Source organism: Podarcis gaigeae, assembly GCF_964106915.1.
Source record: "Podarcis gaigeae genome assembly, chromosome: 17".
NCBI lineage: Eukaryota > Metazoa > Chordata > Lepidosauria > Squamata > Lacertidae > Podarcis > Podarcis gaigeae.
Window position 1 is genome coordinate 9864594 of NC_139694.1, and position 24137 is coordinate 9888730.

The 24137-nt window shown below is 45.1% G+C and overlaps 1 protein-coding gene across 5 annotated transcripts in view; it reads left to right on the top strand.

Annotated features, from left to right (window-relative positions):
- The window catches only part of FAM131B (family with sequence similarity 131 member B), a 51206-nt gene extending 27321 nt beyond the window's left edge, over positions 1–23885 (top strand). For 3 of the 5 annotated variants that reach the window (XM_083719412.1, XM_083719411.1, XM_083719413.1), the window contains exons 2-7: positions 9492–9601; positions 12519–12554; positions 15867–15956; positions 17083–17293; positions 18546–18689; positions 19827–23885. In XM_083719412.1, coding sequence (XP_083575538.1) covers positions 9492–9601; positions 12519–12554; positions 15867–15956; positions 17083–17293; positions 18546–18689; positions 19827–20473 — 1238 coding nt within the window. In that variant the 3' untranslated portion in view covers positions 20474–23885. Of the gene's footprint in view, positions 1–225; positions 245–9491; positions 9602–11707; positions 12004–12518; positions 12555–15866; positions 15957–17082; positions 17294–18545; positions 18690–19826 lie in introns of those variants that run through there. The other 2 variants (XM_083719414.1, XM_083719415.1) reach the window with 2 other exon arrangements.
- The last annotated feature ends 252 nt before the right edge of the window (positions 23886–24137 follow it).

Here is a 24137-nt window from a genome sequence, read left to right on the forward strand (position 1 = left end):
GAAATTGGCAGTTGGCAGTCGGCTGGTTTTTTCTGTTCTATTTTGACTGAAGGTGAGAGGTGTGGAGATTTCATGCAGAGGACCCTGTCTGGAGGAGTTTGTACATAATACTGTTGCCAACCTGACAAGTAAAAATTAAAGAGATTTTCAACTATTTGTGTAAGATATACTTTTTTTTCATCACAAATAGCTAAGCTGGGGACTGTGCAGGTAGCAAGTCCATTAGATTTGAGCAGCCAGGATTGTGAATTGAAGGAGGGAGCTATGTCCACATTATTATTATTATTATTATTATTATTATTATTATTATTATTCTTCCGCTCTTCATCCTAAAATCTCAGGGTGGTTCACAGGATAAAAGAACAAGGTAGAATAACAAATAAATACTTAAAAACCAAAACAAAACCCCATAACCTGCCCTCCCACAAACACTTTTAATAGGCTGTTGAATATTCATCACACAAAGGCCTGGTCGAAAAGGAACATTTTCGCCTGGCAGCTAAAGATATAGGAAGGCACCAGATGAACCTCTCTGAGGAGAGCATTCCACAAACAGAGAGCCACGGCAAAAAAGGCCCGTTCTCATGTTGCCACCATCTGGACCTCTCATGGAAAAGGCACGTGAATGACCTCAGATTATGAATGCAGAGTCCGGGTCAGTTTATATGGGGAGAGACAGTCCTTGAGGTATTGAGCCATTTCCCATCAGGCAACAGGCAATATTGGCCCAAATCCTCCTGAGTTCAGAAGTCAGGTGACCTAGGAGAGCCAGTCCTATATACCTTTGCCATCTATATAGCACCAACGTCTGCTGCACTTCTCATTCAGGATGAGTTGCTGGCTCTCCATGCTACTAGAATCTTCCTGGTTGTTGTTTCTTTAATGACTTAGGTTTCTTGGCCTATCCATCCTCCCAGACGCCATAAACACAGGAATCACGTCAGTGGCTTTGCCACCTCTATCTGAGCTATGGACTCTACTACCCTGGCAGGCCTCATCTGCTTTGAGAGCCTGACTAGATCACGAAAGCAACCCTGCCTTAAACAAATTGCCTAGGCTTGAAAAATCAAGGTGGTCTCCGGGCACTGTGTATGAAAGGAGTAGATGTGAAGCCCCCCCTTTCCCCCCAGCCCCCTGCGGTGGTGCTTTTAGCAGTGGCTTTGACCTGTAGGAATTAGCAAGTGAGATTGTAAAATCCCCCATGCTGCGAAAAGCTTCACCTGCTGATTCCTAAAGATCAAGTCATTCTGACAAAGAAACAAGAAGCAATTCACCACGCTTTGGACTGCATGGATCGGAGATGGGTTAGGAGCAATTTGGGGACATGCACAGACTTTGTGTGATGGGTTTCCCTACTTCTTCAAACTGCTGGCTGCTGGGAGGGTGGCGAGTGAAAGTAGGGTGCTGTGGGTGGCCCCCAACCCAAGCAGTGCAATGCAAGGAGGCGGATCTAATCCCTCTCCCAACACTGTATGGTCAGCCATGAATGTTGAGTGCTGTAATATTATGAAAGTGGTAGAGGGGTGAGGATCGAAATTCTCTTGCTAGTGCTACGTTGGCAGGTTCAGAACTAGCAAGCTGTGTTGCATTGTTGTAAATTAGGGACGGGAAAGAGAATTTGGAGGTAAGCAGCAAACTGTTCAACCAGCTCCCAACCTGAGAGCAATTTGGTGTGGAAGAGAGCTCTACTCACTTCTCTCCATACAGGGGCAGAAGTCTAGTCTCTCTTCCCCTGCTTTCACCACTGCCAGAACTTTGAAACTGTTCTCTAATGTTCTTCTTGTATAGGAGCTGTTATGTACTGAAGTTCTCACCCTGGGCCAGCAGGGGGATACTGTAGATAGTTATGCAAATAAGGGATCGAAAGTGACGTTCAGTGATTGGATAGTTTTAGAAAATTGTTACAGTTACGTTGTACTGGAGCTCTATATAAGCAGGCTGACTGAACCCTTCAGTTCAGTTCTGTTCTGGCCTGTGACTAAACAAAAGCTGTTTGAAGAATTGCTGTGTCGTCTGATATGTTCACCCACAACTTAACAGGAGCAATTTGAGCACGTGCAGCCCTCAACAGGGGTGCATTCTCTCTCATCAGAATAATATTTTCCCGCATGCCTGACAAATCCCCTAGCACGCAGAACAAAACCAAAAGGCTAGTATGGATCACTGTCCCACCAGTTTGAAATTGGTTCCTCCCACCCCTTTGGTTGCTTTTATACAGTTTATGTCAACCGACTCATCCTGGAGTGAAGGTTGGTGTTGTGGTACCATCATGGGGAATTGCTCCCATTTGGATTTTGCAAATCACGTTTCTGCAGCCTAATGCTACCAGAACTTCCTACTGGAGCTTTAAAGGATGTAGGTACATTCGCGGGTAAGTGTCCATAAATAACAACACCCTAGTGGTCCCGGGCCCTAAGGAAGTTAGATTGGCTTCAACCAGAGCCAGGGCCTTTTCAACTCTGGCTCCGGCCTGGTGGAACGCTCTGCCTCATGAGACCAGGGCCTTGCAGGATCGGATTTCTTTCCGCAGGGCCTGTAAGACAGAGTTGTTCCGCCTGGCCTTTGGCTTGGAGCCAGTTTGATTCCCTCCCTCCCCCCCCCTCTCTCTTTTTCCCGCTTCTTTTCCTTCTCCTCCTGCGATGAGGCTACATTTTAATATTTTAATGTTCCATTATTTTAATTGTTGTGTTTTATTTTTGTTTTTAAGTTTGTAATCATTCATCTTGTTTTTATTATTGCTTGTAAGCCGCTCTGAGCCCGGCCTTGGCTGGGGAGGGCGGGGTATAAATAAAAAATTATTATTATTATTATTACAAGGGGAGGAATCTTCTTTTCTATGTGCCACCACCTCTTTAAATCTTTGTGGATGTTTTGGCTTCGGCTGCAGAGCACAGCAGTAGATGGCCAGCATATTATTTAAGTAGCTGGGCTCCTTCCCTTTGAGTAAATCTGTCTGGGTGGGCTGCTGCCTGCTACCTCTGGCAGAATCTACTCCAGATCCGCTTCAGCTCTCCTCCCAGAGGGAACATTTACTAATGGATCATTTTTTTGACGGGGTGGAGCTCCATCTTGCCGTTTAAAACCCTCCTGGTTGACAGATCTACCTGATAAATGGCTGCAGCAGATCTGTCAGAGCTGGGCTCCGTTTCAAGCCGTAAATGGGAGTCCTTCCCAGTTGGCAGGTCTGATGGTTCTGTTATGTGTGTGTTCTGGGGCTTTTGCTCAATTTAAAGAAATTGTGTAGCCTAGTGGCAAAGAGACTGGCCCTGCAAATCTGAAGGCTGCTGGTTTGGATCTCATGTGTCTGCCATGAACACACAAGGTGGCCTTGGGTGACTCACTCTCCCTGTCCTAGTTGGTAATATGAGAGATAATTATACTTGTCGTACCTCACAGGATGCTGTAAGAATTACATCTAGATAATGCATGTGAAGGGTTTTGAGCACTGCATATCACTATGCAAATGTTATTATTAATTGATTGATTAGCTTATTAAAGCTGCATATATTTGCATATGATTAAAACAAAGATCAAGAAGCAAAAGGAAAACCCAGTAGGGTACTGAATGTGTCACACTAGGCACTGTGTATGTATGAGAGAGAAGAAGATAGGATGCTTCTTCTGAGATGGTACCACCGTGCCAAGTTTGTTGTATACAGTACTTGTAAAAAAATATAATTTAACACATTTAAAATTTAAAAATCTGCCTCATTTATCACATAGTTTTTTAAAAGATTATTAGCAGGTTTCTTGATGTTTAACTGGTTTACTTTTTTTTTTAAAAAAAAAGTTGCAATGCTAGTTTTATGTGCCTCTATAAACAGCCTCCTTGCCTTCAGAGTTTGGAGTGGGACACCAGTCAGTGACTCCATCCTGGATCTAATGTCAATGACACCAGCTTTTTCTCATACGTGTCCTGTGGGAGACTCTGGTGCAAATGCACCCTGCCCTTCCTTGTTGCACCCAACTTTGGGTTTTACATTTTCCGTTCTCACCGGCAGCCTAATTGCACAAGCTGCTTTTCCCGTGCGACTTTTAAAATGTCAGTAATCCTCTTCAATTTTCCGATTCCGCCCAGCTTCACTCATGGCTGATGCACTCAATGAGTCAGACACTCTCTCCTAATCAGTTGCATCTATGCGCTGTGGCAACCTGTACCACTTGCTTCTGTGCAATAATTCAGAGCCAACTTGAAAATTATCTAAATATTGTAATTGCCTTTCTCCTGTATTAAAAAAATTAATTATTTTGTCGTTTAGCAGGGTGCAGATGCCTGTTGACTCTGAGAGTCCACTGCTAGCGTATCTGACCAATGATGGCTTCATCTTATATGAAGCAAATGAGCTATTCTGTATGTTGGAAGCTAGCTGGGTAAGACTCGAGTCAGAAAGGCAGGACGCTCTTTGTCACCTGAGGCAAAACAGATAATGTCCCACCCCCCACAGCCGCCGCCTCCTCTTCTGCAATCTCCTGCCCCCAGTACTGAAGGCAGCAGGGGAGTAAAGTAAAGAAGTCTGGAGAGGAGCAATCGACAAGCATTGCACTCCTCAGAGGCTGGATCTGCTGCCTGAGGCAACCGCCTCACCTCGCCTCATGGTCGGGCCCAGTGCTTTTTTTCAGTCGGAGCGCAGTTCCGGCACCTCTTAGGCGGGCGCCATTGCAGGCCAACACTCCTCCCACCGCTTCTTGCCTTGACATACTTTTAAGAAGCCCAAAGCAAACATTTCAACTCAAAACGGAAGCCAGCCAGCATATGCGAATCTAGATTTTTAAAAAAATCCATGGCTTCACCTAGCTTCTAGCTGCTGCTAGCCGCAATTGGTCAAGCTACGAGGTGGGGCCAATTCATATTTCCTTTTCTCCCGTGTAGTAGTGGCAGGCTTTAAGCTTTGCACCCAGGCCTCTAACATTGCACATGTGTGCGTTTGCGTGAGGGCCCTTCCGAGATGCCCTAACCATCTGCCTGAATCTAAGAGAACATGGGTGCATTTATTTGACCTGTGCCAGAACCAGGAGCGACCCCCAAACCAGTTAGTGAGAGAGTTTGCCATAATTTTTAGCAGCTCTGTGGTTGGTGAACGTGGCTGTTGTCAGATTGGCATCCGTCCAGGGCTGCCCCATGGTGAATTCCGGCACCTATTTTTCTTTTTAAAAAGCACTGGGTGGGTCAGCCCTGTAGGTAACTTGCAGAATACTAAAGGTGCAATATCCTGTGAAGTTCTCCAGTAGTAAGGTAAAGGTAAAGGGACCCCTGACCGTTAGGTCCAGTCGTGACCGACTCTGGGGTTGTGCCACTCATCTCGCTTTACTGGCCGAGGGAGCCGGCGTACAGCTTCCAGGTCATGTGGCCAACATGACTAAGCTGCTTCTGGCGAACCAGAACGCCGTTTACCTTCCCACCGGAGCAGTACCTATTTATCTACTTGCACTTCGACATGCTTTAGAACTGCTGCTAGGTTGGCAGGAGCAGGGATCGAGCAACGGGAGCTCACTCCGTCGCGGGGATTCGAACCACCGACCTTCTGATCGGCAAGTCCTAGGCAGTGTGGTTTAACCCACGGTGCCACCCGCGTCCCATTCTCCAGTAGTAGCCACATAGTAATCAATGAGCAGCAGTGTGCTTTTGCAATAGGGATTTCTCCAGAGAAGATCCCTGGGCACTGATTTCCTAGAGGTGCTTCTAGAGTTTCTTGGGCATTAAATGGGCACATAGATGCACTGCCCACCTGTGAAAGACAAGTACAAGTCCTTTGCTGGTCCAAATGACTCTGGGCTATGAAGTGGCTGAATATGGATGTGACACCAGTAGCCCCTGAAGTGCAGAGAGGTTTGGTTGCCTAGCTATGGGAAATAAGTTCCTGTTAGAAAACGAGTGAAGAGCAGCTGCAGGAAAGCCACATTGCTGCCTTTTCCATAGTGATGGGCTCCAAGCCAGATTCAAGGGGAACCCTGTTTTAACCGTAGGTGCCACACACTTCAAAGGCAAGATTATCCTGGTATCTACAGAGACCTCATGCTCCTGTCCTGACTATTGCCTGCTGAATTCTACATTTCCTAGTGTTTAATATCAGATGCCAATGGGCAACAGAGGAAGAACTCAGTTGTAATCCTGTCCACAGGTTGCTGTACTTGTGTTTGCAGAAGCACATTTTTGGAATGCTACATAAAATACAGGATTTGTAAGCATCTGGGAGGGGGGGGGGGAATACTACAATTTTTTTAGCAGCCAACAAATAATACCAACAAATAATAATGCACTTATACCCGACCTTTCTTCCATCATGGAATCATTGGCTATGTTCTGCCTGCACTGTTGGAGGCAGTGGACCTCTGGATACTACTTGCTGGAAATCCTGAGAGGGGAGAATGCTGTTGTACTCAAGTCCTGCTTGTGGTCTTCCCTTGGGCATCTTGGTTGTGAGTCCTGGAAGACCGGCTCCATGTCTTGCAGGCCTCTTTCCATCTGACCGGGGAGGGCGGGGCCTGGACTGACTCCATCTACAAAAGCTGAGGCTCCTGAACAGACACTTGGGCTGGGGTGTTGTTTAGGAGGTTTTGGTGTGGAGGTATTAATTTTTGTGTATCCTTATTTTAGATGCTGTTGTGATTTATGTGGAAATTGCTTCAACTTGGTTTTGTACTTCTTGATGTTTTATTTATTGGTTATGACTACTTTTGTTATATGGGGCTGTGGGTTAAACCACTGTGCCGCTTGGGCTTGCCGATCGAAAGGTCGCGGTTCAAATCCCCGCGATGGGGTGAGCTCCCGTTGTTCGGTCCCAGCTCCTGCCAACCTAGCAGTTCAAAAGCACACAGTGCAAGTAGATAAATAGGTACTGCTCCAGTGGGAAGGTAAATGGCGTTTCCATGCGTTGCTCTGGTTTCTCCAGAAGCGGCTTAGTCATGCTGGCCACATGACCCGGAAAAACTGTCTGCAGAAGCGGACAAATGCTGGCTCCCTTGGCCTGTAAAGCGAGATGAGCGACGCAACCCCAGAGTCGTTCACGACTGGACTTAATTGTCAGGGGTCCCTTTACCTTTACGTTTACCTTACTTTTGTTATGTTTGTAATCATGTTGTGAGCTGCCTTGAGCATGGTTTTAACAATGCAAAGGCTGGAAAGGCAGCATACAAATAGAATTATATATGTATCTTACAGGATGCTGAACTAGATGGGCCTTTGACCTGATGCAACAGCGGCTTTCTTAAGTCCTTAAGGTGGAATACATGTGATTTCCAGGAGGTCTCCTGTGAAAGATGCTGACCAGGGCAAGACCTGTTTAGCTTCAGCAAGATGATGGCCTTGTGCCTTCAGTTCAGGCCATATCTTGAGAGTTTAAATGCTTTAGGTCGGACAACTGGTTTGCTGTACAAAGGCAACACACTTTTACTTGCAATATGGGCAATGCACTTTTATTTGATTATAGAGAATGGCAAACGCTAAAGTCATGTGGGCAGAAAAGCTGTGATTAATGCACAGGTAGAAAATTAGGCTTATAAAAATGCACTTGAAAATATGAGCTAATGGATCATTGCTGAGCAGGAAAGGGACTTACTTGGCTGGGGAATAAAAATAAAATATAACATCTGTTGCTGCAAATATGATGCACTCAGAGCCATGAAATAAAATTAACATTTTAGAAGGTAAAGTTATTAGGGATCTGGGTCACTTTCTCTTTCAAGCTAGTAATGGGAATCTCTGTGTCTATATTATTGTCATCAAGTCTCACAGGTGCTTTGTGTGACTAAAGTTTCTTTTGGTTTATCATCGTCTCTCACCTCAGGATCAGATGTTCTGCTTTTTCAGTTTCAAACCTTGTTTCAAGGCTACCTATACATGCATCCTCAGTCTGAATCAAATGTGATCTTTGAACAGTTGGTCTCACGGTCCCTCTTGCAGGCTTCTACATTCCTTCTTAACGGATGATAACTGGCTTTATTGCACTCAAAGGAATGAACACAAGACAACACGATATGTGCCATTCAAGCTGTTTTTCTTTTAAAACCACCTCTCTTGTTTGAACTCTTCTTTCAGCCTTAAGAATGATGGTTAAGGAATTAGATATTTGCAAATTCCTAAATGAAATGACCTGATCCACACCTCTTGGACCAATGTGCAGGTCAAAATTTGTCTACCCTTCACATTTCACACTCCTCCAAAATCTTCTGGTGCAGTTCATACAGACTCTTGAGTAAGTTTAGCAGTCATGGAATATGAGGAGATCTCTTCATGTGGATAAATAACTGCTTAAGAAATGGGAAGCAGAGGTTAAGAATAAATGGACAGTTATCTCAATGGAAGAATGTAGAAAGTTGAATGCCCCAAGGATCTGTATTGCATCCTATTTTTGTTCTGTTATTTTTTCTGTTTAATTATTTTACAAATTTAAAATTATCTTTGTTTGTAGATTCAGTAAGGATTGCACATAGACCGTTTCTGTTTGGCATTTTATATTTGATATTTAAGGGTGTGTGTGTACAGTCCTATATTATTTGAGCAGTTGAGTGGCTGTGGAACATGGCTCAGAATACTACAAACATAGAAGGCTCCCTGTTCAGGATGAAGCTAAGGTGGGAAACCGGTTAAGCCAGTTTGTAGCTGAAGCTGGTTGTGAACTGTACTAGTTGACCAGCATGTGGGGTACCACTAATCCTTCTCCCTAGAAATGTTTTGCAGCTCCCTTAAGATGGATTTTGCTTTAACAAAAACAAGAACACATTCCTGTTTAATGTATAGACATTAGCGCTATACTTTAAAAAATAAATAGAGTAAACAGCCAGCTGGATGAAGGAGTGAGGAGCAGGAAATATGCTTGATAGTGGGGTCAGAATTGCTAGTAAGGAGGACATCTGTCAAACGCATTTTGAAAGCTAAGGGAGCTGGGTTACCTTATGAGTGGTAAAAAAATAGAAAGCCCTCCACTAAAGGTCTGTCTGAACACATCCTACTTGAATCTTGTCTTCAAGCCATACTGAATAACCTATGTTTTATCATCAGTCACCTTTAATAATCTGTATTTTAAAACAGAATTATATTTTATGTATTCCTTATTTGATCGATGATATTGGTTGTTGATACCAATATTTGAACTTAATATTTAGAGTTTGTGCTGATTTCATTGTACCTGGAGCAAAGTTGTTTTACCTCTCTGCTTGACTAATATTCTGCATTGAAATACATCCGTTGTCTTTAGTGGATGGTGAGCCCGGGGATTTTTTATTTTTTTTAAAAGAGCCTTTCCTGGCCCTCACAGGTATTTCTGCCATTGCTGCCCTGTAAGATTGTAAAGTGAATTTGTGGTCTTTGATTTGTTAACCATAAAACAACTCCCCGTCCTCTCCTTAATTTTAACAAGAGCGTGAGTTATTGACCCAACGAATGGCTTGTATCACTATGGCTTGGATAAATGCAGTGGATGTTCCAGTTTTGGAATGAAATCTGTATGATGGAAGCAGCAGCAGGCTCTGACGCAGTTTCTGTGCGATTGCAGGAAACGAGGTGATTGCTGTGGACTGGAAAGGACTAAAAGATGTTGACCAGATCAATATGGACAGCACCAGCTCACTCCATGGCAGCAGCATCCACCGGCCGTCCACCGAGGTAAGTATCCATTCCGTGTCCTCTTAAGAAGACAGAGTATCAGGATCAAGTTTGGAGAGCATAAAGTGACAGAAGGCAGTGTTCTTCTTTGTTTGCATTAGAGAACATAGACATAGTTAGTTTTATTCATTTTCTGCACAATTGAACTTTGAGTTGCAGCAGACTACTTGATTAGAGCCAAATGAGTTTGATTCCAGGTACATGGAACTTTGGGACATCTCAGATGTTCTCCATGAAGTGGGTGTCTGGGACAGTGTAAACAATTTGCTCAATGGTCTGGATGTGTGTTGACAATACTGTGATATTCTCTATACTTTGGGCCAGATCATTATCTCCCCTACCTCTCATGGGCCGAGTATGACAGGTGTGTGGGACCACCCACCTGTAATCATCTGATGTCGCAATGATGTTGGTTGCCCTGTTCTGCCTGCGTGGATCTTAAAGAACACTTTGCCGAGTGCTTCACAAGATAGCCACTTTCCAAGTGCCACTGGTGGCTGCCCAGTTGGCGGCGTGACAGGGCCTTTTCAGTGGTGCTTCCCCATTTGCAGAATGCCCTCCCTCATTATGGACTTTTGGAAGGAATTTAAAAACATTCCTGTTAACAGAGGCATCAGGTGGTTGAAAGCCACTGTTCCTGGCAACTCTGAGATCTCTAGCTGATAATATTTGCAATGGTGTTTTTAAAGAATGCTTGCAACTGTTTTTAGTTGTTGCTGTTGTTGTGTTTTTAATGTTTAATGTTTTATTATGTTTTGTGGGGCACTTTATAAGACCTGGCAGAGACGTGTGCACAGCACTTCATATAAGGATTTGCAGGCATCACCTTTGGGCTGAACCAGGTTATTACCTGCTCCATACCTGATGTCATAGACAACTGATGACAAGTTGGCATGACTTAGCCAGCATAATTGGGTCTGGAAGTTGCCCACCCTTGGTATAGAGGCAGGGATCTGATAGCGAATTTTCAACAAGAAGAGGAGAAGCTTCCTTGGGTGGCTGCAGCAATGCAAAAGGATGCTACAGAATCTATAGCATGTTCTTGCCTTGCTGTTGCCATACAGAGAAGAATCTCCTCTTCTTGCTCTAAATTTGCTGCCAGATATCTGCCTTTTGATTACCAGGCAGTGGTTTCCGTAGACGGTGTTATTTTTGTTGTTTGGCAGCCGCTCCACCATCTGTAATTTTATGCATGTGAGTTATCTATGTAATAAGCTTCAGTGAATGCAATCTGATGAGACCTTTGGTCTTTTCAAAAGATGAATACTATTTTTATTCAAACAGGCCACTTTAGCTTTATGAATCTCTCACCATTGCAAAATGCAATGAGGTTGAAAGTTTCATTTCAGTACATCACTGCTAAGCTGTAGGGGATGACTCCAGAAATCCCTCTCTTTGTGCGATGATGGTTGGTGTCAGTGTGTTACCAGGATGCCACCTAACCCGCCGGCACTAGAGTGGCTCAAGAGGGGACTCATTCGGTGCCATCTTGCTGATCTTGTGAACTTTCCATCTCATTGCCCATTGTTGGAGAGCAACTGCTGGACCAGACAGACCCTTGATGTGATCCAGCATAGGTACTGTCTACTTTGACTGGCAGCACCTCCCAAAGTCTATGTTTAATATTCAAGGCTTATCTTTAGAATAACTAGCTAGACAAACTCCTTCCCTCAGCTAAGGAGATCTGTGCATATAAGCAGGCCTGTGAGCACACATCTACTGCCTAGATTTGGATAAATTGGATGCGCATTCAGAGGCGCACTGTGCATGAATTTGAATGGTGGGCACATTTCCGTGTGCTTTCAAATGTGCATACTCATTCTCCTTTCCATGCAACTAGCTGTGCATTACCGTCATGTTTATTCATGACGAGCTGGATTGTGCATAGGGTGTGTGTCACAGTTTTTGCCTGCAAGTTTGTAATTTGGCGAAAACGGGAGAGAGCATGAAAGAAACTGAAGAGGGGAATTGAAGGGCTGAGCTGAGATGGGGAGGGAAGAGAAACAGTTCAGTCAGGGCAGGGGTGGTTACCTTGTGGCTCTCTAGGTGCCGCGGGACTACAACTCTCATCAGACACAGCCAGCAAAACCAATCATTGGAGTTGAATTATATCCCAACAGCACCTGCAAGGCCACCCCTGAACTGGGGACAGAAGCATGTGAGAAAAGCTAAATTTTAATGTGTGTATAGCCAATGCAGAACATATATTTGCAGTGAAAGGGGATTCTGAAAGTAAGATGGCACAATAGAAAATGGAGGGCTAAAGGAAAGAACAAAAGGAAGACAGGGCTCATGAAGAGAAGTTGGAAGCAGCAGAACCAAAGGAGCTTGAATGAATGTAGAAAAACAGGAAAAAAATTGGGCAGCATGCAGGGGAGCAGAAGAAAGCCTCTAGCCTCAAGGTACAGAGAGCTCCATATTGTTGTATAAATCTATATGCACTTAATCATCCGTTACTGTTGTGAATAAGCTTTTAATCTTGCACATTCATCCCCTTTGAATGTACGTCTGCTGGTGTCAGAGATCTAGTGTTCAGCCATAAAAGACTGAAGGGGTTTGATCGCCATGGGATTCCTAATCCCAGAAGAGTTTTATATATATTTTCTGCATGTCCGTGGTTCTCTCTCCCTTTCTCCCAGCCCACTTCTGTTCTTCTCTTTGTCTCGTCATCTTTCTTATTCTTTATGTAGCACATGATGGCTGCACACGTACGGCTGTGGCCATCAGGAGCAAATTGGACAGGGATGCGCTTCCAAGCGTGCACCCTTAAAGTGAAGGAGTAACACCCTTTTTCAATAAGCGATTAAGTAGTAGGTTGTTCATAGTAACCAGTAGGATCAGCTGGTAGAGGAAGTAATGTATGTTATATGCAGAGAACTCACATACGACATTAACCTGGCCTCTTCTTTCTCCATAGCAAACACGGACAGATTTCTCCTGGGATGGCATTAACGTGAGTACCGTCCCCATTCCCTAAGACAGAGGTTGGCCTCTGGGAATTGCTCAACTACATCTCCCATCCTTCTTGAGCAGTGGCTGTGCTGACTAGGACTGATAGGAGCTTCAGCCAAACCACATCTGGAGGGCCCCAGCTTCCCCACTGTTGCCCTAAGAGATTTTCTTGCATAGACTCCATGTGTCTGTGTGGGAGCCTATCTTGCTACTGGTGGGTTTTGGATTATATCTCAAGATGGGTGTATTGCTGCTTCCAGTCTGACCCATAGTGATTACAGGGGTGCCTGCTGAACATTTAGGAATCACATCAAATAAAAATTGGCCCAGAGCGGGCATGTGAATGGCCCACCACCTCTCCCTGCAGTCATTCCAGTGAGGACTGGCACCTCCTTGCCACCCACTCCTGCTTTGCATTAGTTACCCAGAGGCAGGGAAGCAGCAGCAGAGATCTGTACTTTTGAATTAGGTGGATGGATAAATGAATATTTATTTTGCTAAACGTTTTAATTATGCTTTCGTGCATTTAAGGATTTCGGTTATGAGGGCATCTCTGTGGCACACAAGCACTATATTTTGAAACCACAATTTGCCTACTTTTCTCGGTTGTGAATGGATCCAGTAATAGAAGTAGTGATTTGCCTCATACATTTTAGTTTAACTCTTCATATTGCACTCTTTCTAAACATAGGAGGCGCTCCCATTTATTTTGAAATTTTGTCACTCTCCTTTACTCAGTGTGGACATCACACCAGCTATGGTTTGCACTACTTATAGTTTAGAACGAAAGCCATGGGCTTCTCCTTCAGAAAGGCAAACACAGAGTTAAAGCCATAGTTGCGTAGTGGTTAGAGTACTGCCCTAGGACTAGGGAGACCAAGGTCCACATCCGCACTCTGCCATGAAGCTCACTGGGTGACCTTGAGCCAGTCACTGTCTCTTGACCTAACCCCTGTAGGATTCCTGTGAGGATAAAATGGGGTGTCACCTTAAGCTGAAGGAAAAGTGGGATACCAATGAAATAAATGCATAAATAATTCTCACAGGAACCCTGCGCAGTAGATTCGACCAAGTGACTGGCCCAAACTCACACAGTGGCTAAATGTTGATCAGAATCCTTGTACACGGAACTTCCATTCTTAGCTATCTTAGCTAATAGCTGCTGGTGAATCTACCCTCTGTGAATTTGTGCCTCTAACCCCTTTTAAAAACAACCCAAGCCAGATACAAATATGATGTGGGCAGGAAATGCAAGTAAGGTTGAAATATACTCGGAGTCAAGAGTGGATTTCGTGCTCTTTATTCAGCTCATAGTGGTGAGGAGGAATGGAAGTTCCCCCAGAATGTCTGCCTTATATACATTATTTACACAATGGGCCCCACGTGATTGGCTAATTCCGGGATTCTCCTGTAGGCCAATCAGGTTGCGGATTCCCTTCCACCTGGAGCTGGATTGGGTGGCTCCTGTGGACCAATCAGACTGCTGCATTCTGAATCCTATTGTTCTAGGACCAATCAGACTGCTGCATTCTGAATCCTATTGTTCTAGGACCAATCAGACTGCTGCCTTTTGGATCCTATTCAACTCAGTACATAACAAAAGCTTTCCTTCTTTTTTTAAATGAACAAATCCCTTCCATTTTTATACAAGAATAATAAATTCCTGCTGAAGTGAACTTTATTATGTTTGACTTCTGTGAGGAGGAGGAGTTGGAGAAGGAGGACAGCTTAAATTAGCTTTATTCTGTTGGGCAGAGCCTGGAGTTGCAGAGCTGGGATGGCCTGGGGCTTATTGCCACATACACCTGTACACTTGCTCACCTAAGATCAATAGCTGCAAACAGCTTTGCTAGATAGCATGGCAAGCATCCTCAAGAATGGCCGATTCAGACACCTATCAGGCAAGGACATGAGTACAATGGCGTGAGTGAAGCATGCTGGCATGGCCTGAGACTCACCTGCCCGGTATGGCTCACCCTTGTGATTCATGTTTTACTCCCTCTTTTTCACAAAGAAATTTGTGCTTCTCTGAAGAGGTGCTAACCTTTCAACAATTACTTTGTACATCCCCTCCCCCCAGAGGGGTAGCTGTATTAGTCACTTCCACAAAAGCTTCTGACATAGAATACATTTGTCAAATCTTTTAAATTGCTGCAAGACTCTGGGCTGCTTTTTAGCACAATGTTCCTCACCCCAGCCATTATTCTAGTCTTCTTCATTAGCAAAGCCTCTTTATTTAGGGAGGGAGGTGGAAATAGAGAGAGATTTTCTTTTGTACAGATCGACTGATTCACCATCAACACAGTGCTTAAGGTTCTGGAATCGTTTTTGTTCAAGGGCAGGAAAGGAAAAGGTTCGATTTATTTTATTTTTTTACCTCAGCGTCACATTCCCATGGAAATATCTCCAGGTGATAGAAATCCTTATACAGAAGGCTTTGAATACTCAGCAGAACTATACTATAAATGCAGCCCCACAACCTCAAGAATAAGAAGCATGAAAGCGACCATATAGATAAACACAAAGCATCCCCTTTCAGATTATCTCCTTTCCCTTTGTAACATTCAGTTCCATTTTCCCCATGACACATGCCAATTGCACTGAGTGTTGCCCCTCCAGTGACAGCCAATGTTTTGGGGGCAGAGGCAAGGAAACGAAGAGCACAGTGACATCAGAATGTTAAGTAAGTTATGCCACATGTTGCTGAACTTAACACAGGGCTACAGTTTTCAACAGCAGTCCTCTGTTTATTGTAATTTTAAAGCCCTGCTCTAAACATGGGGCAAACTGAAATTAAAAAATGTGTGGCACCAGGGACATCTGCTTAGTTACATTTTTTAAAAGACCTTTCTGACCTCCTTTCCACAGTAATATCTTCATCCAGTCAGTATTAAACTTTTCCCATTCTTCTCCTTTCGCTCCAGTGCTGTGTATGCAGAACAATCTTTAAGATTGTCGTTGTTGCTGCTTGTTGTTATCTTCATATTTTTATAAATACTTCACCTGAACAAATTTCTGGCCAAAAAAGCACACCTGACTAGTCATGAGATACATCTTAGCACACCAGGGCTGGCCCAAGACAGGAATATCCAAAATGGCATACACAACCCAATAATTCCCTCCCACGGGCAGTTCCTGACCAAGCCCCATGCAGGTTTTCAGTCTAGTTACTAATTTCCCCATCTTTATTTGTCCCTTCTCCTTTGGTTTCTTCTGCTTCCCAGTTCCTTGTGTTCTTAGAAGTCCAGACTGGAATGTCTCCTTCCCTCCCCCTCTTACCTTTTCATTCCTTTTACATGATCTCTCTTTGCAGCTCTCCATGGAAGACACAACCTCCATCCTCCCCAAGCTGAAGCGAAACTCCAATGCATATGGGATTGGAGCTCTGGCAAAGTCTTCCTTCTCTGGTGAGGATCTCAAACCTGTGGCTCTCAAGCCATCTATCTCACTTTTCACCAATCTTGGCTTTATCTTGCGCATATATATGTATATCCCTTACTTTACACTGAACCACACATACCCTTTTTAAACCTGAAGTGACTTCATTACCCACTCAGACTCCAGGCTTGTGTGTCAATATACTCACCAGTTCCATTAAGACTTGCACTACTACTTCCTATGACAAATTTCCATTGTGGAACAAGTATGTCAAAATGTGTGAATAGTAGAACACCTGTCCCCACCTCAGAAAGACATTGTGACAACTCAAACGCCTTTAGTAGCATGTGGCTTAATTGCATTTCATATGCATGCATTAGCAGAAGAAATTGGATACAGGCCACCAAGGACCCACGGAGATTTGTAAAATGATGTGTTTGCACAAAATTTATCTCCAAAAATATCCAATTGCTTATATGTTGTCAACTAATGGAGAGTGCTTAAAACAGGGGGAGGGGGCTGCTTTATATTTGCTTATGTCTGCTTAATGTTATATAAAATCAGTAAACTTTTTTTTTAAAAAAAGAAGGAAATTGACTAAAATTGTTTTGATGTCAATGATCTTTAGACTATGGGGAGGTTGAGGTTTTGTTTATTTGCTCATTAGTGGGTCTGAGTATTGCTTTGTTCACCATTTAAGTATTTTTAATGGCTTTTATATGAAATACTAATGTATTATGACTCCCCGCTCTTTTCCCCCTATGGTAATATGTGTGGTATATCTTTTTCCTCTTTTTTTGCTGTAAGTTGTTTGGAGATCCTTGGGTGACAAGCAACTAATAATGAAAATGAAATAAATATCAGTTACACTGTGGCCCCCAATAACCAGATGCCCAGTCCATTTCCCCCTTTGGTATGATAAAAGGCTGCAGTGTCCACACTTTGTCAGATTAAAACATGGCAATTAAGTTCATTATTGGGCCCCACGTCTTATGACTTTTATGTGCTTCCTTACTTAGACCAGTATGTAGATAGAGTTTTGGAAGCAGGCATGAAGGAGGAATGGGAGAACTGGGTGAAAATGGGCCCATCCTAGGTTGACAATCAATGTCTCTGGAACTGTATAATAGCCCCTTTTTGTTTTCCTAATGTCTGGCGCCTTAGGGATATCCCGCACCATGAAGGATCACGTCACCAAGCCCACGGCCATGGGGTCGGGTCGCGTCGCGCACATGATTGAGTGGCAAGGTTGGGGCAACGGCAACACCCAGCAACAGCAGCACACCCACGAAACGGTGCGCAAGGACGCCGACGCTTACTCGGACCTGAGTGATGGGGAGAAGGAGGCCCGATTCCTTGCAGGTAGGCTGCTACTGTTTGGCCGTCCATCGGTGGATGTGGTGGAACAGGAGGGTATGGGGGGTGGGAACAGTTCAACTGGGCTGGATTGGTTGATCCATTTTCTCTGAACGCATCTTCTCTCTGGATTGCATAAACATTAACCCACCCAATGTCGTGGGCGCAGGGGAAACTTAGAAGGAATGACCTTTTGATCCCTTCCAGCTTTCTGGGAGCAAAGTGGAAATAGCCCAAGAGGCATTTCAAAGGAGAACACGCATGCTGAGGAAATTGTTGGTTGTTGTTGTTAAAATTAATACACTGCCCTTCATCAACAGATCTCATGGAGGTTCACAGAATAAAATAAAATAAAAACAAGTAAATAATTAAACCAAAACAGCAAAGCAATAACTCTTCTCACAGACACTTTAAAAAGGCTATTAATCAGCCACAGGCCTGGTTGAAGAGGAACATTTTCGCCTGGCATCTAAAAAATATAATTAAGTTGTCAGGAAAGACTCAGCGCACTTATTGGGCCAGATTCAACTCACCATCCTCACTAGCGAAAGCTTGCATGAGGACTGCCACTAACTCAAAAGGGCTCCCCGCCTCCTGTGCCCACGGTTTAGGAGAGCCCCCCGGGGGGAAGGAGAGGGGAGATTGTTTCACCAAGCAAGCCAAAATGCTTGTGCTGATGGAGCGATCTCCTTAGTGCTATGCTGAATTCCTCTGGTTATCTGGCTGTGAGATACACTGGGCACTTCCCAGTCCCATTCCATATTGCTGGCCTGCCACTGGTTGCAGGGGGCGGTAGGGGAATTCTCCGTGTAATAACATCAAGACATGGGGTAAGTATACTATGCACTACAGAGCAGGGAGGAGGAAGCTCAGCACAGGGCTGCCGTTTGCCACTCTCTGCCCTGCGTTCCCTATTAAGGTACAGTTGCAAGAGGATGCTTACAAGGGTTACATTTATTCCATGGCCCTTTGCAGGCATGCTTATGAGTATTAGTGGAACCAGGGTAACGGCAGCTATTCTGGATTGGGGTTCTGAACCCTTCAGAAAACCAAATCCTGATACTTGGTTTGGGAGCCTGGGCAATGGCACAGAAGATCAGGCTACTCCATATTGCTAAGTTAGGATCCCAGCCAGAGTTTCTCAGGAACTGGACTGGGCAATGGGACCCAAGAGGCAGGATCTGCGGCTATTGGCTGGGGGAGAAGAATAGGGCAATTCCATGTACCGCTATCCTTCTCTCTTCTCTGCTCAACACAGGGGTGATGGAGCAGTTTGCTATCTCAGAAGCCACCCTCATGGCCTGGTCTTCCATGGATGGCGAGGATGTGAGCGTCAATTCTAACCAGGAGAACCAAGCTGGCAACTACAACGAGAACTACCAGGAGATGATGGAGAACCAGGGTGAGCATTGGCTTTTCCTCCTGGAGTTGGTTGAAGATGTCTCCATCTGCATGTCCCCATCTGCAATTCGGGATGGGTGGGGGTTAATGATAAGGACCTCCATTATATGGATACTGTGAGAATTGTTGAAGTGTGCATGCACACGAAAACTCATACCAATAACTAACTTAGTTGGTCTCTAAGGTGCTACTGGAAGGAATTTTTAAAATTTTGTTTTAGCAATAAGCATTCCGAGATAATTCTGATAAAATAACAGAAGCCTTCTCCACAATAACTCAGGGCAAGTCTTTCATTGTAGCTGCCCCTGTTCTGTAGAACTGCATCCCCTCTGGAGATACAGTAGACCAGTCATTCCTAATTGGTGGTCTACGGACCCCACGGGGTCTGCGGTGCCTTTCATATCACTAAAACTATGGTAGAGATACCAAAATTTTCAAAAGTACAGGGTCCACAGTACTTAGCAAATTGGGAACCACTGTGGTGCCTCTCTATACTTCCCAGAAGGCACTTTAGTTTCCACAAGTTTTTCCACCAGAGTGAACAGGCCTCTCTGCCTTATGTGTTTATTCTGTACTGTTTTAAAACTTGCATTTAATTTGCTTATTTTGCACCATTTTGAAAGCTGCTTTTAGTTGTTTTTTACGTAAATCACCTTGAGATTCAAGTGGATGGTGATTCGTAAATTAACAACGTATCTAAATACTAAAGCACTAAATAAATGCTTGATTTTTTAAATTTCTATTTCTATTATTTCTATTTCTATTTCTATTTATAAACCTCTTTTCCCCAACCCTTTCTGGGAACTGTGGTTCTCAATCCTCTCACTGAGGGGAATTTTGGCCTAATCTTGTGGAAGTGGAGTGTCTTGGGCATTTGGGGAGGCTCCTCACCCATTTTAAAACCCTTTAAAGAGGCATGGGAGCCTCCCCGGAAAAAAAGAGCTCTCTATAAGAGTTAGAAGGTTAATTTAAAAAATGGTGGAAGGGTAGAGCTAACACATTTGTTCCCATTCCTCACACCCACACCCTGGGTGTTTTATTAACCCTATTTGTAACGTCTGGAGATGGCTGGACTCTGATTTCCTTTCTTCCATTTTTTAATTTTTGTTTCTCCCCCCGACTCTTCCCTTCCCTGCAGAGCACCTGGCCCAGGCACAGTATGACAGTTGGCCTCACTCCTACGTCTCGCAAGGCATGTACTGCCTGGGTTCCTCCGACGCCTGGGAGACCAGCGACCAGTCACTCATTGCCTCCCCAGCGACTGGCTCCTATCAGGGCCAGAACTTTGAAGAGTCCCAGCCCAGCTTGCAGGAAAGCGTTCTGATCCAGAACAACCTTATCCAGCAGCATCAGTTGTTGCAGCTACAGCAGCAGCAGCAACAACAGCAACTACAACAACAGCAGCAGCAGCAGCAGCAGCAGCAGCAGCAACAACAACAGCCACAACAGCAGCAGCAGCAGCAGCAACAACAACTGCTTTCTAATACTAGCCTTGTGGATGTATGGCCTGCTCAGACAGTTCCTAGTGGCGGCGGCAGCAGCACAGATTCCAGCACCTTTGTGGGAATCCACACAGAGGAGGAGGAAGGAAACCCCTTGCTGGAGAAGGCTCCCTTACTGAACAAGAAGCCCTCGCCCGAGGAGGACGATGCTGTCTGCCGGGACCTGGAGTCCCTGTCCCCCCGCGAGGAGCCGGAGCCTGCTGCCCTCAGCCGCAAGGTCTCCGACGTTACCTCGTCCGGGGTGCAGTCTTTTGATGAAGAGGAAGGTGAAGCCAACAACTGATGCTGCCATGGAGGAACCCTTTGCTCTTATGCATGGGAAACACACGGGTGGGTTGGGGGAAAGTGATAGGGAAACCCCCTCTCCAGCTCCTGAAGTCCCCAAGTGCACGAGCACACTTGTTTGTTTGTTTTTAGTTTCACAGCAAGTTAAGCCGAGGACCAAAAGTGCTGGGCAATGCTAAGTCTCCCCCACCCACCCACTCACCCCTTCCTCCTGTACATGTTGGGCTGAGCCTTCAAGACCAACTGCCTTGGACACCCAAACACAGAGAGCTCAGGGAATGCAAGACGGTGGCCTCCACTGGCTGTGTGGTGGATACAGGTTGTGCTTTTAGCAGAGATGTGGGCTTTTTTGAGGGGAGGCACACATTCGTACTTAATTCAGCGACGCAGAAGATGGGGCTACGATCTGCTTTGGCTCTTGGGACTGGAGGGTCATTGAGGATACAGGCAAGAGTTTCAACGGCAGCGTCGTGGAGCAGGAACAACGAGGGCGTGCAGCTTTGTAGACAAAAACGTACCGCAGCAAAATTTGCAACCCCAGGGCCCGTCCTAAAGTGAGGAGAGGCACTCTGGACTTGAGTCCGAGAAGAGAGTGATGTGTGGAGAGAGAGTGACTCTGTGGATGTGCAGGCCATGCACCAGAATGAGGCTCTGTGGGTACCAACTATCCTTTGATGTGGACAGAGCTGCTCTATGAGTCCAGCCCAAACCTCATTCTCCAGCCCGTGTGCATTGTTGGCCTCTGCAGAAACCTTCCTTATTAACCCCTGTTACCTCTGCCTACCTGGGAGCTGGAAAGAGGGGTTTCTCCCCCTATTTAATATTGGATACTGCATGCAGGGTAGGGGAAGGGGGAGGGTGGGTCATCTCTCAGTTTTCTATTTTATGCAGTCATGGAGTCCTCTCCTTCCAGCAGTGTGCAGGTGCAGAAACCAAGGGAAGCAAGCATGCGTGGCTTCAGCACCACCCTTTCCCAGTTTCTGTTAGAACTTTTGTCGCTGTTCCCCTCTCCCTAATTTTTTTTGTATTTCCAAGTAACAGCTTTTGAAGCAGAAGCTAACAGAGAGGGAATAGCCTGGGTGCCACTTAGCGTGAGGTCATATTCCTTTCCTAGCACCGCCAGATCTTCTGTAGTGCCAAAATACTGATGAAGCAGAGACTGGGAAAAGGGTGATTTTCCTCTTTCCGTTGAAATCTCTCTGTCTCCTTTTTACGCCGACAATGTAAATATTTCTCAGGCTTCATCTTGATTAGGAACGAAGACAGGGTGAGTTAGGGGTTCTTAAGTTTTGCAGGGCATTTTTTTTTCTTTTGACCGGGAGTGATTTTGTGAATGAGAAGTCATGGCTTATGGGACATACTTTTTAGTCCATCCTCAAATGCTGCTTTGCTGCAAAAGACAAGAGGGGTACTGTTTTATCAGCATAAAAACCACATTTTTATCCTCCTGCAAGTCTCCAGAAAATTATTTTTAAAAAATGGAAGAAAAGGATGGAGTGACCAGTTACATTTTGCTGGGCAAAACCACACGTTTGTTATTGAAGCAGTGGAAGCTTATTTCTGATGAGGAAAGTCTTGCCAAAGGTGACTGTAGGGCTGTCTGATGAAGGGAATCCTTCAGGAAACAGCCCTGTCTCTGCTCCTCTCCAAGCCTGACCTGTTCTGAGGCTTGCCGCTAATTACTTTCGGCAGACTACCGATTGCAAGACCGAGGAGTGAACCAAGACGGAGGAGTCCTTTGCTTACCCATCTGGGGCGCTTTGTGCAGATAAAGAAGATGAGCGTTCAGCCCAGAACACCCTGGTTTGCATCCAGAAGGTGTGAACAGAAGGTGAACAGGACACTATTGTTCATTCACTTTTGATGGAGAGAATAGTGGGAGATTTTTCACTTCATGGATTTCAAAAGCTAAGAGGGCCCAGTCTTCCCTCTCCACGGCACTTTCCTTGAAAAAGCCTTCACGACCGCGGACACGTGATCAGGCAGAAGCAAGCGCAGCAGATGCATGAATGAGAAGCCTCTTGGCAACCCTTCCCCAACCTTCTCTCCTTTCCTTTCCCTTCCTCTTCCTGGCTCCTCCAGTGGAGAGGCGGCTCGGATTCTGAGCTCTGGGGAATCCACCTCTCTCTTTTAAAAATATGTTTACATGCTACTGTGCCAACCTCTGAGGGCTAAGAGGATTGGATACAGCACTGCTCTGAATATGAGGGCGAACCCTCGTGTTCCTGCATTTATCTTAATTGCTGCGTTCTGGCTGGCTGTCAGTTTTTTTTGGGTGGGGGGGATTCTGCTGGTGATGATGTAGAAGCAAGAAAGTGCAGAGCGCAACTTCTCTGCAAGTGAAGAATGGATGAAATTCCAGTTGCCCCAGCATTTTAGAGCCTTCAGGTTCTCCAGGAAGCTTTGAGATGTCCTCAGTATTGGGGTTGGGGCGGGGGCAGTGAGTCAGGCAGCCTGCTACTTCTTTCCTCCAAACCATTATTGCTCCATGTGCCTATCCAGGACCAGGACTCTACCTGGATGTTTACGGTAATTCTGTTTCAATGTAAATGTATCCTGCTGTCATCTTGGCACTCACCGGACTCGAGACAAGTGGTTCATCTTGTCCAAACCCGTTCTTTTATTGTCTGTCTTTTTTAAAAACAAAAAATGCAAGCAACTTGTGTGCATTTGGTAATATTATGTGACACTAATGTTTGGGAAGACGTATATTTCTTTTTTTCCTCTTTCTGAGATGTGGTGCATAAAGAGAGCAGCTTTCTCCACCCTTGGGTCTCCCAGATGTTGTTGGGCTACAACATCTGTTGTCCTTTAACCAGCATGGCCAGTGGTTAGAGATAACGTGGGTTGTGGTCCGAGTGTGCTAACTCTAGGGGGCGGAGGTGTCGCTCAGCCCCTTGAATATTGAGGGAGGAGGCTGAATCACTGAGCTGAGTGTGGCACAGCATCAAAAGCAGGCTCCTCCAGAGTTTGAGAGAGGAGGAGCTGCGGCCATTGAAGCTGTGTGGTGCTAGGCAAGGCGTGACATCACAAGCATGTGACACGCGAGTGATGTCACAAATGCGACGCGTCGCTACGGGCCCCCAATCTTCAGCCACAAGCGGAGCCTCTGTTGTAGTCTGACAACATATGGGGACAAAAGGTTTGGGAAGGCTGCTATGGAGGGGCACATGGCTTGGCATCTAGCAAAGAAACAACAGGAGATAGAGAAGGAGGCTAATTTTGTGTTTTGGGGGAACCATACTGAACATTTCTGTAGAGTGGAATAGAGAATCACAACTCTGCTGTAGCATTCTACAGCCTGCTACTAGAAAGTCCTGCTCAAAAACAAAGACTCCATTCTCTATTAAACTGTACAAATCCTGGAGAAGTTTTCTAAATAAACATTATTTCAGGACCATTCAACTCAATTTTAACTTATTTTTTTAAAATAAGGGGGTCTTCCCTTGCCATTCTGAAATTCTTCTGACATTTAAGGCAGTGTGTGTATATGTTTCCAACTCTGCCCTCCACCCACTACCGAAATCTTGCCTGGCTAGCAAGAATTCTCTCTCCCCCCCCCCCATTTTATACTTGGCCTTAGATTAGAAGAATTATTAAACTTCAGCCCTCTCTTGGTGTTGCCTTCCAGGCTCTCAAGAGGTAAGGGGCTTGGTTTGTTG